Source organism: Meriones unguiculatus, chromosome 15 (genome assembly GCF_030254825.1).
Source record: "Meriones unguiculatus strain TT.TT164.6M chromosome 15, Bangor_MerUng_6.1, whole genome shotgun sequence".
NCBI lineage: Eukaryota > Metazoa > Chordata > Mammalia > Rodentia > Muridae > Meriones > Meriones unguiculatus.
Window position 1 is genome coordinate 25,977,522 of NC_083362.1, and position 15,596 is coordinate 25,993,117.

Here is a 15,596-nt window from a genome sequence, read left to right on the forward strand (position 1 = left end):
TTTGCAGGCAAATGGATAGAACTAGAAAAGATCATTCTGAGTAAGGTATCCCAAAAGCAGAGAGACATGCATGGTATATGCTCATTTATAACCTGGTATTAGCCATATTAAATAGGATATACAACTAAAATCTACAGACCTAAAGGTTGTAAATGACAGGGAGGATCCTAGGGAAAATGCTTAATTCTCATTAACAAGGGAAGACAGGATAGACACTAGAAGTGGCAGAAGAGAGGAAACAGGACTGGAGCCTACCACAGATGTCCTCTAAAAGACTCCAACTAGCAGGGGATTGAAACAGATGCAGAGACTCTCAGCCAAACTTTGGGCAGAGTGGAAGGAGTCTTATGGAAGAAGGGGATTATAAAAGGACCTGGAGGAGACAGGACTTCCCCTACCAGTGAACCAGGGAAGAGGGATAGGGGAGGGGGAGGGAAGGAAGATGGGACAGGGAGGAGATGAGGGAGGGGGATAAGACTGGGATACAAAGTGAATAAATTGTAAATAATAATAATAATAATAATAATAATAATACATTTAACAATTCAACATTGTATTAAACCAAAATCAACTTAGTATTTTTACATAACATTTAATTCTACAATTGCACTGTAACTCCAGTCAAATTGTCCTTTCATAAATCTGAATTTTTAATGAACTTCAACCTGTGTATCTTCCTTGCACTACTACCTGTTGAACAGATCATTTGCTTCTTTTATTCACTTTTCTTTTGTAAAAGGGAAACCATGTTTGAGGAATTACATCTAAGTTCCTGTAACTACTCCAAGCTCCTCATCTTCTAAGTTTAAATGTATAAATCCTAGGGTTCGATCCAAGGCCTACATGGGATATAATTTGAGGAACATAGGAGAAAGACTGGTGTGTTTTGCAGATATGGACGATAGGAATCCTGGTAGTCAGACAGCTTATATTGGTAGTTTCCAAAATGGCCACCACTGGATTCTGTCTGTGTGACTCTAAATCTTAGTGACAGGCTTAATGAATACAATATGCAAGAGTCCATATTTATACACACCTGAAACACAATCCTGAGAAATTGCTATTTTTCACATTTACCTTAGGACTATCTCAGAATCTAGTTGCCAAACTCATGTAAAACATTCCACCAACTGTCAAATCAACTCCCAGACATGTGAACATGTGAGTTAGCTGCTTTGGAGTCTCAGTCAAGGTGAAACTCCAGAAGACCACAACCAGAGCCACAGTCTGATCATACCTCATATTCCCGGTGGACTACCAGCAAAGACTTTTCAGTGCAATAAGAGAATTTGGTGACAAGGATATTTTTTAGCATGGAAAGTTTTGAGTTTTATTTGAATATTATAGGCCTGGGTTATATTTAAACACACAACCAATTTTATTTATTTATTTTTTATTTTTTTCTCTTTGATAGACAAGTGTCTATTGTGGTCTTGTTGAGTAGCCTTAAGGTTAGCTTTAGTCAATACAAGAAGGGCAGAACTGAAATTATTTCATCAGCATAAGTGCTACCCTATAAAATAGCCACATTTAGCAATCGAGGTAGATTTCTTGATCACTTTTGCTACAGAGAAAATGTCACACACAGAACAACTAGAGACCATAAAGTATAGTTGATACATTAAATAAAAAATCCTTATTGTAAGCCACAATGACCATGGACTATGTCATTCTAGCACACATTTGAATGACCTCACTGATGTTATGCCCATGCTTTGTGTTTAAGTCTTCTTCTAAATTTTAAAATATGTAAAATCTAATCTGAATGGGATTGGATGTCTTGTGAGATAATAAAGCTAGTCTCTATATAAATTCCTGATTTCAAAGTCGACAGTGAAAAATTTCAATCTCTTGGTATCTGATGACTTAAGAGTTATACCCATATAATTTGTATTAATAACTCTCTCACATTACACTACAAATGTCATTTGAAATTCCAAAATATCTACTCTCTAAGATGATATTCAACCTTCTCTCTTCCAGTTATACTTGGCCTCAAATGCCTAGAAATCTCCTACCTTAGTGCTGGAAATACAGGTATCAGACACTATACTACAGAAAAATACATTTTGGACTCAGTATGAAAAGATAATATAAAAACACACGTTTGTTAATAGATAATTATGCAGTGTTTATTTTGTAAACACAATCTTCCTGTACCACTAAATAATTTTAAATAATATTTATTCTTTTGCATACAAGAGCACAGATAATTATTACTATTTAAAAATTCAAAAATAACATAATAAATTTGGCTTTTCCCCACAAAAATGGGAAATGTTTTAGTAAAGTTTTAATTATTTTTTCATACCAGATAGCTGCAGCTTATAGTTCTTTAAATTATGACACTGAAAAAAAAAATCAGTAACAAGAACTGATTAGTACTTAAAGAAAACCAACTTACAATATTATGGTTAAAAGGAAGGGACAGAGCTATTCTGAAAACAACATTTAAAATAATTTTCAAACAGAAAATCCAGTACAGCATAGTTTGCCCCTAACATCGTGGAGCCCAATAATAAATAGAGCAGTTCCAATATACAAAGATATAACAAAATGATACAATTATTTATTGCGCATCAACAAATTAACGGTTGTCATAATGTGTGCAACTTAAATTCCCCTCCCGTTGATAGAGTGGCTTCTTATTCCTTAGACATAGAAACGCTGTTCTTCAGTAGAAATATGAAGTCTTCTCATGAAAGGCACATACTCATCTGTAAAATGAATAAAGAAATATAAATAAATAACACTTGTATATAAAGTCTACAATACATTGAAATACTCAGAAGTTTTGAGGTTCTAGCATAAAACTAAAACCATCTTTATTGTATGCTATTGTGGATGAGCTACCTGGTCCAAATTACTGTTTTAGATATTATCTTTGAACTGTAACCATAACAATTTAAATTTATATACAACACTGAGTAATAAAAATTTGTGTTTATGTTCACAGTAATGTTGTCCTCACAGAACATTAACAAATGATTTCAACGGACTTCAAAAGCGATAGTTTTCTTTTTTTTTTCTTTCTTTACAGTTTTTATAAATACAGTTCTTTAACTCTGTTTCTTGGCTTTTGAAATAAAGATCCAAGGCCATAGGTCTGAAATCATATCCAATAAAAAAATGATATTTTATACATTTGTAGTACAATAAACAAAAAAGAGAGAGAGAAAATAACAAGCAATATAAAAGACAAAGTTGTTCTGGGTGTGGAAGACTGCCTTAAAATTCATGGTGAGTCTGGGCTGCATAGTCAGACCCTGTCAGACAAGTGAATAAACAAACCAAGGACAAGTTCTTTAAAAAACACAAAAATTTAGATATGTGTTCAGTTTTTTCTTAAATAATTATAGCAATATCAATCTTCATTCTTATTCATTCCTCAGTGGTCCATATAAAATATCTCAAAATAACACCTCACTGCTTTCTTAAGTAGTGAGTCATTTTCAAGTCACAGAAGTCATCTAGAACGTAAGTGCAACAGCAGCACTCATTTATTCAAAAGCCTGGGATGGTCTGGGAGCACTGTTGAATGACAAAATCAGTCTTTGGAGATTAGTGTCTGCTTTTACACAACCTTCTTAATATGACTCCAGCTACGATAGATTGTTTTCCATACTCTATATTCAAAGTGTGAAAGTAAGTGCACACTTACATAACACCATACTTTGGCTGGAGCTTTCAACTCCCCTTGACACATAATTTCCTCATCTCCCACAGGATCTTATCTGGCTGTCTTATGCACATTTAAAAATAACTGCAACTCAGACATCACTTCATCAATATGCCCTTCTCATCTGCTATCCTTAACTTCAGAAAAACTAAGACAGCATTAGTATTACATGAGAAAAAAAAAAAAAGACCCAAGTTCCTCTTCCTGGAGAAATAATACAGACGTTTTAAAAGGTGTACGGGTAGACGGGAGTCTAGAGGGTAGACGGGAGTCTAGAGGGGACAGTACAGTTTGGGAGGGCCAAGTGCTGAGAGCTGTGTCTATTAAAAGGTTCTTTTCATCAGGGATAGAAAGCAACTAGGACAGACTGTAGCCACTGAAGACAGGACTGCCAGCATGACTTGTCCTATGAATGGGAACACCTCGTGTGAGATAGGATAATATCCTAGATAAAGAAGTTCAAGAATTTGTGATGATAAAATCTATCACATACCAACAAGTACAACCACAATCAAAAGCTGCCAAATTATTCAAGAGATGAAACATATAAAAGTACTTGGAGATGGTAAGGAAAATACTTGCATGAAGTATCATTATATTGTCAGCAGTTAAACTGGCAGCTGTTTAGATATTTTGGTGATCAGCATAAAGCAACAGAGCCTTAGATTAAGTACTTTATTTGTTCTAAGTTCTTCCTAGAAGTTGCCATATTTTTTTTAATTATAGTCTCATATAGCTAAAGATGCCTGTGAATTCTTGATCTCCTTGTTTTATTTTCAGAGTCAACAATATTGTTTAATGTTGGGAAGCTGGAATGATAGTGATAAATTAATAAATCAATTAAAAGAAAAATCTTAAGTCTCTATTTTGTAGGACAGCTGTACTTGTAAAAAAAAAGTACCCATATAGATTAGAAGTCACGTGCAAGACAGGCAATCTTGACCTGAAATGAAATTGTAAACTACCATTTGGTTAACTGGTTGCTGGAAGTTCTTAAACATTTTTTAAGTGAATCAAACTATAATCTGCAAGGGAAGATTATTGTTGATTTTTAATGGTAGGATGTGAACAAGCACAGACTACAAAGTCTCAAACAGGGCCAAGTGTTTAGTAATGCAGTCATAATGTGGCAGTGACTTGTTCAGGAAGAGGAATTCAGTAACAAGAGACCTGATTAAGTAGTTCTGTTCTCTAGGAACCGACACTCAAGTAATGTCAGCCCACCACATTCTACAGCATGGTGCATGTCACAGCACTGTTTAGTCACACAGCTACACCACCAGCACTGTAAAGTCTAGCTAATTATTGCATGTTACTTAAATGAAATCTGTTTTCTGATTTGGACAGCTAGAAAGTATAAACAACTAGAAAGTATTTTATGATTAGGTATCTTTACATACAAACAATCATGAACACCTACAATATTAAATTAAATGTAGCAACATGAAAGTAATGAGGAAGTAAATTTACAGCTCTAAAATGACATACTTGACACAAATTGCTGGCCTAGCATTGAAATGACATTAGTATTAGCTTTTGAAAGCTGTTTCTTTAATTTAAAGTTGTATTTTAGTATATATCATTACAATAATTATTTTATTTTTGATAGAAGTTAAATTTAACACTGCTAATATATTATTTCTATTTGATTTTTGTGCTGCTCTAAAACTGTTTTAAGCTTCTAACAGTAAAATGGGTTATTGGCATTTTGTCTTAACTTTGTTTTTCTGTGTAGCCTTAACTGTCCTGGAATTCACTCTGAAGACCAGGCTGGCCTTGAACTCACAGAGATTCCCAGCCTCTGCCTCCCCAAGTGCTGGGATTACAAGCATGCCACCATGTCTGGCTAGTGGTGGTTTTTTTTGTTTGTTTGTTTGTTTGTTTTGTTTTTTGTTTTTCTTTCTTTTTTTTTTTTTTTTTTAGTGGTAATATGCTCTCTGCTCTCCTTAGTTTCTCTGTACAAAAAAAAGAAAAAACTCCACATAGTACCAAACACCAACTGTATAAAACTGTTAAGGAAGAAAATTCTTCTTCCTCTCTCGAAATGAAACTTCCTGGTGCTTCTCTCTCTCTTTCTTTCCTTCCTTTTCCTCTTCTCTTTCTCTCTTTCTTTCTTTCTTTCTTTCTTTCTTTCTTTCTTTCTTTCTTTCTTTCTCTCTCTCTCTCTCTCTCATTCCATTTATTCTTTTTTTAATAATCTAGGCAATAAACATGCATTTTATAAGTATTAGCAGAGTACAATAAAGATATTACAAAAAATAAATTACAACTGCTAATTCAGTATGCTCAGGTTCTTATGCAGCAAGCAAGAAAGAAATCCACAGGATTCCCAGTCCTCACTTTTGAAAAACTAATAGGAATGGAGACACTTAGATGATAGAAGAGACAGAATGGGAATGTTTATATTTATATTTATATTTATATTTATATATAAATCAAATAAATACTAAACAAATAGAATGAGACTGTAATAGGATGAAAAGTCTAGGGATATCTGTATTCTCTCAGCCCCAAATTTCATCTTTCAAACTAGAGTCATAAGAACTACTTTAGAAGAGAGCACTGATAACACTCCTAGTAAAGAACCTAGTGTAGTGCCGGTTTAATCACTCAGTAATTACTGTTACAGTTATAGTACCTCACTATTCCCAAGCCAAGACCAATTATTTCCTTCTAGGGAAACATGTATCAATTACTGAGAAATCTATCCATTAAATGCTGAATATCATTTGTGCTAATAGAATGCAGCTTTGTTGTAAATTTTTATGCAATATAGTAATAGACGTGAGACATGGTTATTCACACCTACAATCTCAGCATTGGGAGGCTCAGAAAGACCACTACAATTTCAAGACCAGCTAGCCACATAGCACTAACTACACACACACACACACACATTGTATAACTCTCAATTTCTGCTGAAGTGGTGGAAGGGTTATGAGAGTCAGAGGATTAGGATATCTGCTGTCAGACTGTGTCAACTAGAAATGTCAAAAGCTGCATCTATAAATTCCCAGCAACATAACTACTTAAGATGAGCTGAACAAGACAACATGAACAGGCATGCCAAACTAGGAAGGAAAAGACTACAAGGCCTCAACCATTCAAAAAAAAAAAAATACAAGCAACCGTGGAATGCTAAGAGTCAAAGAAATAGTCTTCCAAAGGGAAGAGCACATCAACTGGTTATTCAACACCAAGTGGTCAGCCCTGAAAACACATATAGAAGTAATATTATATAGACTGAGCAGGGTGTATACATGTTTTTATGAGTGTGTGTATTCATATATACATATATGAATGTAATAACAATTAATAGCAAAAAGCCATGAATTTGAAAGAGAGCAAGGTGTGGTATATGAAAAGATTTAGTGGTAGTACAGAGAAAAGAGAAATGGTATAATTATATTATAACCTAAAAAACAAAATAAAACATTAAAAAGAATAAAAGCATTACATTAAAAAAGCAAACACAAGAATGAAATATGAATGAAAAAATTATAAAAGAAGCAAAGGGATTAAAAATAAAGCCACAGGCTGCTTGCAAAGTTATTGTAGTAATGATGTGACTTAATTTCAGGCTGTACTCATAGTCTTTCTTATCTATGTACTTAGAACATTCCATGAAATTCAGAATGAGGTAAATGAGTTATTTAAAGAAAGTGCTTCCTGAAAGTACCTAACTTAAATCATGCTTGGTAGACTTACTTTGATTATGATGTCATTCTGAATAATTTATGTTACTAAGAAAGCTCAGTAAGGAATTTTGAGGTTGGGGTTAGTCCACAGATATTAATAATGGGGACCATGCTCTGACTTCCCCATCCACTCCCACACACTTAGTAAACATGCTACTATTGAGCTATTGTTGGGTATCATTTTATAGTACTTCTTTCAAACCCCTTCACAATAGCCACAAATGATATAAAGTACCTTGGTGTAACCCTAACCAACTAAGTCAAAGACTTGTATGAAAAAAATTTCAAGTCTCTGAAGAAAGAATTAGAAGATGTAAAGATCTCCCATGCTCATGGCTTGACAGGACTAACATAGTAAAAATGGCCATCTTACTAAAAGCAATCTACAGATTCAATGCAATTCCCATCAAATTACCAACACAATTCTTTACAGACCTGGAAAGAAAAATTCTCAACTTCATCTGGAATAACAAGAAACCCAGAATTGCTAAAACAATCCTGTACAATAAAAGATCTTCTGGAGGTATCTCCTTCCCCGATCTTAAACTGTACTATAGAGCAACAGTAATAAAAACTGCATGGTACTGGCATAGAAACAGACAGGTGGATCAATGGAGCCGAACAGAAGACACAGAAATAAACCCACACACTTATAGACACCTGATCTTTGACAAAGATGCCAAAACCATACAATGGAAAAAAGATAGCATCTTTCAAATTTTCAATAGTTCTAAGGAAAAAACAAAACAAAGATCAGAAATAAGCCAGTTATAAAGGACTCATCCTCTCTACAACGTAACAAATTCCAAACTTCAACAGCTTTATGTCACTTCTTTGATGGCTGATTTAATTTCCTTTTCGTGGCACAGTATGTGATGAATATAATCCGTGCAGCACAGAGCACAGCTGTCATTCACCAGCCTCTGCTCTGAGGCCTGCTCCATTACTGCTGCACATTCCTAGCAGTCTTCATCACTGAATGCAGTTATTTTTAATAACTGGAACAGGAAGGAGAATGCTACATTTCTCAGATCTTCTACTTCATTAATCCATATCTTTAAAGAGATGAATAGAGCTACTAGGCAGCTTGGTCTAAAGAATGGATCAAACACAAATGGAACAATAAGAAATAGAAGAAGAAAGACTAAAATGGGCAGACATCCAACAAAAGATAAAGTAATAAAGAAGAGTAAACACTGCTTGTAGGTTCTTTATTATTATGTCAAATACCATTTAATACAGGACTTTTATTAACAAACGGAATTTTGTACAGTGCTAGCATTTTTCCAATATGTATTATATACCAAACAAATAAACCTACATTTGCGTGCATGTATGTATGTATTTATGTATGTGTGTGTCTACTACAAGCTTGACGTTATTAGTCTTCTCAAAGAAAAATACTCCACTCCCTAGATGTTCCCAGTCATAAATTCTGCCAACCAACAAAGAAATACAAATGCATAAAAACACAAATGCAGAGCTGAGGATGCAGCTCAGAGGTGCTTCTATAGCATAAATATCCTAGACTCTGGATTTAATCTACATCAACACACACACACACGCACACAAATGCAGATAATAAAGGAAGAACACAGAAACAATTGAACTGAATTTTACTACTTTGTGTCTCTAACTATCCATCTTTGTTTCCCATTTTAAGATTGAACATATGCTCGGCCTCCAAAAGTACATTACCATTAATTTTGGTAACTTAATTAATAAAAATGTGAAATCCCAAGTTTACTATTTTAGTTTCTTTTGTTCTGAACTTGTTAGCCCAAGGTTTATCTAACAGACTACTAAACTGGGTAATTTGTCTATCTCTGTTCATCCTATACAGCCAGACGTTGCTACAGTACCTGGGTATTTAGCAGATATCAAACACTGATTCTATAACAAAATGATTGCATTCAGTTTGCTCTGATCACTGGGATACTGCATAATCATCCCTAATTCTTCACAATAAAACTGGCTTCATACTTGATGGCCCATAATAACTTCTACAGTCAGAAGGTCAGGTGTTTGCTGTGAGGATTTCTTTCCTACTGGTATCAGAAGCTACACCATAAAGTCTCACTAACATGACTGCCCAACTGTGAGCTGAATAAGGATGGTACCAGTGAACATGGCAAACTGGATAAAGAAAAGACTATGAGGCCTCAACCCTACACAAAAACTACAGGTAAATGAGGAAAGCTGGGAGTAGGAGAGGTGGTCTTCCTTCGCAAAAAGTACACCAGGTAGGTGTCTAGAAATATATCCATTTCTTTTTCTCGGTTAAACTTGATGGCATATAATTATACATAATAGTCTCATGAACTTTTCCTTTTATTTCTGAAGCTTCACCTTCACAACAATTAAACTTTAGTTAGTTATTTCTGCCTGTTGCAAACTTGGCTTTGATGAACTCCTGTATTTGTTACCTATACAGGAGGTAAGAATTTCCCTTGGCTTACAGTCGAAGGCCATCATGGTGGGGAAGTATGGCAATGGGAAGGCGTGTGAGGTGCTGTTCACTCTGTTGCTGGCGGTAGTAAGAGTGAGACCACCATACTGCAGTTTGCATTCTCGTGTTCATGCAAAGTTCAGGTTAAGCTCAGTGTACCTGAACCAAACCAAAAAGGCATGAATGTGGGAAAGGAACTTGCAGAAAGGAGGGTGGTGTAACTCCAGGAGAGACAGACAAGGTAGGGGGTGAAGTTACTGAAGCAGAATGTACTGTATGAAACTGTCAAAGGATAAATTTAATCAAGCAAAAGAAAGACTTCTGTGTCCTTTGATTTATGATTCTAGACTCTAATCTCTGTCAGAAGAAAAGCCTTGTTATCGTAGCATATCTTTGCTACATGCTATAACCCTTGTTGTGTCTTCTCATTCCATTTGCACTAATATTAATCATATACCCTCATAATTTTGTTTATCCATTCTCCTTAGGAAAGATTTTGATATGTTTTGAGACCACATCTGTATATAAATATCACAGTACATCATGAGACAACAAACCTCCGGCCTTATAATTCTATCAGGGAGAACTATTTGCAAATCAAATAAAACAAACTACAAAATAATTTCAGAATGTGAAACTAAAAGTAAGTTTACTAAATAATTATCAAAACCAAACACAACCAAACAAATGATAAGGTAATTCATACTTCAAGAAAGAAACATTTCAAACCCAAAACACTGCAAAGAACTCTGCAAAAAGAAAGCTCATTTCAAGCTTTTATTTGTATCCATTTCAACAAAGCTATGTAAATGAGGTCCATGGCTTGCACAGGCAAAGAACTTTATTAAACAGAACTCAATAAAAATCTGATAGAATAAAGACAGCAGAATGACAATATACATCAATTGTCTGGACAAAGATTTGCACCCTGACACACTGCATTAAACTACTGTACCAACTTACCTTCTAGGATGATTGGCATCAAACAATGTGTTGTCATCATCCTCATCATCTTGTTCTAAAGGTGTCAATTCCATGTTTTCTATGTTAGTATCCAAAACTCCGTATCTCCTAGTTTTGCGGTTTCTTCTTCTCATCCTATTAAATAGAACAAATTAATATAATTATTTTAATGCAGCCTAATCTCTACTTCATGTAAGCTGAAAAAATTAGTCCATGTTTTCTACCAAGTATACCCTCAGTATAAAACTGATTAAAATTCAGGCATATTAAAACAATCAGTTTAGCACAAAGGATTACTAGTAATTCATTAAACAAATCCATTGCTATATATTTGTAAGAGATAAAAATTTCTCCTGCCCAGCATAGGCTCTTGAAACTTTGTGAACTAAAGTTGAGAGAGGTTATTTTTATTTATGTGAATGACTGAATTAAATATGCGTGGATACCCACATAAGCCAGAAGAAAGAAGGTGACATAGCCCTTGCAGATGTAGCTACAGTTGGTTTTGAAATGCCCCAGATGGATGATGGAAACTGAATTCAAGCTCCTGTGGAAAAGCAGCAATTCTCTTAATCGCTGAGCCATCTCTCCAGCCCTAGCTCATGTCCTTGAGGCCTTCTTATTGATAAACACAACTAAGCATTGTTGTTACCACGAAACATGGCTGAGCACCTCGACTACAAACATCAGTACCACCTGAGTATTTTTTTTTCTTTAATAATAAGCTTTGCAGCACAAGAACTGAGCAGTATTCATAATATGCTTAACCATCTAGACTATGCTTGTCTCCTCTCAGGATACATCCCAGTGATATTTGTATTTGTACTTTGTAGCTTTTATTTCTGAGCTCTCTCTTATGAACCCTCCTGGAAAGTGGCCTTTTTTTTAAATTTTTATTTTTATTTTACATTTTATTAACTCTGTATCCCAGCTGTATCCCGCTCCCTTATTCCCTCCCAACCCTACCCCTTCTCCCTCATCTCCTCCTTGCCCCTTTCCAAGTCCACTGATTGGGGAGGACCTCCTCCCCTTTCATCTGACCCTGTTTTATCAGGTAACTTCAGGACTGGCTGCAAGTCCTCCTCTGTGGCCTAGCAGGACTGCTCCTTCCTTGGGGACTGGGGAGGTCAAAGAGTCTGCCATTGAGTTCCTGTTAGAAATAGTCCTTGTTCCCCTTACTAGGGAAAAAAATTGGTTACTAAGCTACCACAGGCTTCATCTGAGCAGAGGTTCTAGGTTATATCTATACATGGTCCTTGGAGTTTCAGTCTCATAAAAGACCCTTGTGTCCAGATATATTTGGTCCTTGTGGAGCTCTTATCCTCTCCACGTCATACTAACTCCCCCTTCTTTCATACGATTCCCTGCACTCTGCCGAAGGTTCCGTTATGAGTCTTAGTATCATCTTTGATAGACTACTAGGTAGAGTCTTTTCAGAGGCTCTATGTGGTACGCTCCTGTCCTGTTACTTGTTTTCTCCTACATCCAATGCACATCCCATTTGTCTTTCTAAGTGAGGATTAATCATCTCACCTCAAGTCTTTTTTCTTTATGTTCTTTAGGTGTATAGATTTCATTATGTTTATCATGTCTTATAGGTCTATATAAGTAAGTATATAACATCTGTGTCTTTCTCCTTCTGGGATACCTCACTCAGAATGATCTTTTCTAGATCCCACCATTTATCTGCAAATTTCATGATTTCCTTGTTTTTGATTGCAGAGTAGTATTCCATTGTATAAAAATACCACAATTTCTGTATCCATTCTTCCAATGATGGACATCTGGGTTGTTTCTAGGTTCTGGCTATTACAAATAAAGCTGCTACAAACATGGTTGAGCAATTGTCCTCGTTGAATACTTGAGCAAATTTTGGGTATATGCCTAGGACTGGTATGGCGGCATCTTGAGAAAGCACTATTCCTAATTCTCTGAGAAAGCGCCAGATTGATTTCCAAAGTGGTTGTACCAGGTTACATTCCCACCAGCAGTGGAGGAGGGTTCCCCTTTCTCCACAACCTCTACAGAGTGTGTTGTCATTTGAGTTTTTTATTTTAGCCATTTTGATGGGTGTAAGGTGAAATCTCAGGGTCATTTTTATTTGCATCTGATGGCTAAGGATGCTGAGCATCTCTTTAGGTGTTTTTCTGCCATTCTATATTCCTCTACAGAGAATTCTCTGTTTAGCTCCGTACCCCATTTTTAATTGGATTATTTGATTTATTGCTTTTTAACTTCTTTAGTTCTTTATATATTCTGGATATCAGCCCTCTATAAGATATAGGGTTGGTGAGGATTCTTTCCCAGTCTGTAGTCTGTCGTTTTGTTCTGATGACAGTGTCTTTTGCTTTACAGAAGATTTTCAGTTTCATGAGGTCTCATTTACTGATTTTTGCTCCTAGAGCTTGTGCTGTTGGTGTTCTGTTCAGGAAGCTGTCTCCTGTGCCAATAAGTTCTAGGCTCTTTTCCACTTTTTCATCTAACCGATTTAGAGTATCTGGTTTTATATTGAAGTCTTTGATGCACTTGGACTTTAGTTTTGTGCAGGGTGATAAATATGGATCTATTTGCATTTTTCTACATGTAGACATCCAGTTAGACCAGCACCATTTGTTGAAGATGCTGTCTTTTTTCCATTGAATGGTTTTGGCTTATTTGTCAAAAATCAAGTATTCAGAGGTGTGTGGGTTAATTTCTGGGTCTTCTATTCAGTTCCATTGATCCTCCTTTCTGTTTCTATGCTAATACCACACAGTTTTTTTTACTACTGCTCTGTAGTACAGCATGAGTTCAGGGATGGAAATACCTCCAGATGATTTGTTGTTGTACAGGATCCTTTTGGAGATTCTGGGTTTTTTTTTTTTTTTTTTTTTTTTTTTTTGTTTCTCTATATGAAGCTGAGAATCTTTCTTTCATGGTCTGTAAAGAATTGAGTTGGTACTTTGATTGGAATTGTGTTGACTCTAGATTGCTTTTGGCAGGATGGCCATTTTCACTATGTTAATCCTACTAATCCATGAGCACAGGAGATCTTTCCATCTTCTGATATCTTCTTCAATTTCTTTCTTCAGAGACTTAAATTTTTTTTCAAACAGATCTTTCACTTGGTTGGTTAGAGTCACCCCAAGATACTTTATGTTAAATAGTGGCTATTGTGAAAGGTGTTGTTTCCCTGATTTCTTTCTCAGCCTTTTTATCCTTGGTATACATGAGGGCTTCTGTTTTTTTTTTGTTGTTGTTGTTGTTGTTGTTGATTTTGTATCCTGCCACTTTGCTGAAGGTGTTTATCAGCTAAAGGAGTTCTCTCGTTGAATTTTGGGGGTCGCTCATGTATACTATCATATCATCTGTGAATAGTGACACTTTGACCTCTTCCTTTCCAATCTGTATCCACTTGATCTCCTTTAGTTGTCTTATTGCCTTAGCTAGGACTTCAAGTACTATGTTGAAGAGATATAGAGTGGGCAGCCTTGCCTTGTCCCTGATTTCAGTGGGATTGATTTCAGTTTCTCTCCATTGAGTTTGATGTTAGCTATATGCTTGCTGTATAATGCCTTTACTATGTTTAAATATGTGCCTTGTATCCATGATCTCTCCAAAACTTTAAACATGAATGGGTGTTGGACTTTGTCAAATGCTTTTTCATCATCTAAGGAGATGATAATGTGGTTTTTCTCCTTCAGTTTGTTTATGTGCTAGATTACACTGATGGATTTCCCATAAGTTGAACCATCCTTGTATGCCTGGGATGAATCCTACTTGGTTATGGTGAATGATATGTTCTTGGATTCAATTTACAAGTATTTCATTGAGCAATTTTGCATCAATGTTCATAAGAGAGATAGGTCTGAAGTTCTCTTTTTGGTTGGGTCTTTGTGTGGTTTAGGTATCAAGGTGACTGTCACTTCATAGAATGAGTTTGGTAATGTTCCTTTTGTTTCTATTTTGTGGAATAGTTTGGAGAGAATTGGAGTTAGCACTTCTTTGAAGGTCAGGTAGAATTCTGCATTGAAACTATCTGGCCCAGGGCTTTTTTTTTTTTTTTAAGGGAGACTGTTGATGACTGATACTATTTCTTTGGGGGATACAGGACTATTCACTCTTTCTACCTGATCTTGACTTAATTTTGGTAGATGGAATCTGTCAAGAAAATTGTCCATTTCTTTTAGATTTTCGCATTTTGTTTCATATAGGCTTTCGTAGTACGACCTAATGATTGTTTGGATTTCCTCAGGGTCTGTAGTTATGTCCCCCTTTTCATTTCTGATTTTGCTGACTTGGATAGTTTCTCTCTGCCTTTTAGTTTGGCTAAAGGTTTGTCTATCTTGTTGATTTTTCTCAAAGAACCATCTTTTAGTTTCATTGATTCTTTTAATACTTTTGTTTCTAATTGTTTGATTTCTCCCTTGAGTTTGAGTATTTCCAGCTGCCTACTCCTCTTGTGTATTTGCTTCTTTATTTTCTAGGGCTTTCAGTTGGGCCATTAAGTTGCTTGTATGAGATGTCACAAATTTCTTCTTCAAGGCACTTAGTGCTATGAATTTTCCTCTGAGCGCTGCTTTCATTGTGTCCCATAAATTAGGGTATGTTTTACCTTCATTTTCTTTGAATTCTAGGAAGTCTTAATTTCTTTATTTCTTCCTTAATCCAGCTGTCATTGAGCAGCAAGTTGTTCAGTTTCCATGTGCTTGTAGGCTCTTTTCTAATTCCATTGTTGTTGAGGTCCAGCTTTAGTTTATGTTTGTCAGATAGAATACAGGGGATTATTTAGACCTTCTTATATGTGTTGAGGCTTGCTTTGTGACCA

General features: G+C 35.6%; 1 protein-coding gene across 2 annotated transcripts in view; it reads right to left on the minus strand.

Moving 5' to 3' along the window:
• Nucleotides 1-1,376: 1,376 nt before the first annotated feature.
• Nucleotides 1,377-15,596, minus strand: part of Fam174a (family with sequence similarity 174 member A) — a 32,725-nt gene continuing 18,505 nt past the window's right edge. The window contains exons 2-3 of one of the 2 annotated variants that reach the window (XM_021627783.2): nucleotides 10,790-10,924; nucleotides 1,377-2,717 (exon numbers count right to left, since the gene is read on the minus strand). In XM_021627783.2, coding sequence (XP_021483458.1) covers nucleotides 2,714-2,717; nucleotides 10,790-10,924 — 139 coding nt within the window. In that variant the 3' untranslated portion in view covers nucleotides 1,377-2,713. Of the gene's footprint in view, nucleotides 2,718-10,785; nucleotides 10,925-15,596 lie in introns of those variants that run through there. The other variant, XM_021627784.2, reaches the window with a different exon arrangement.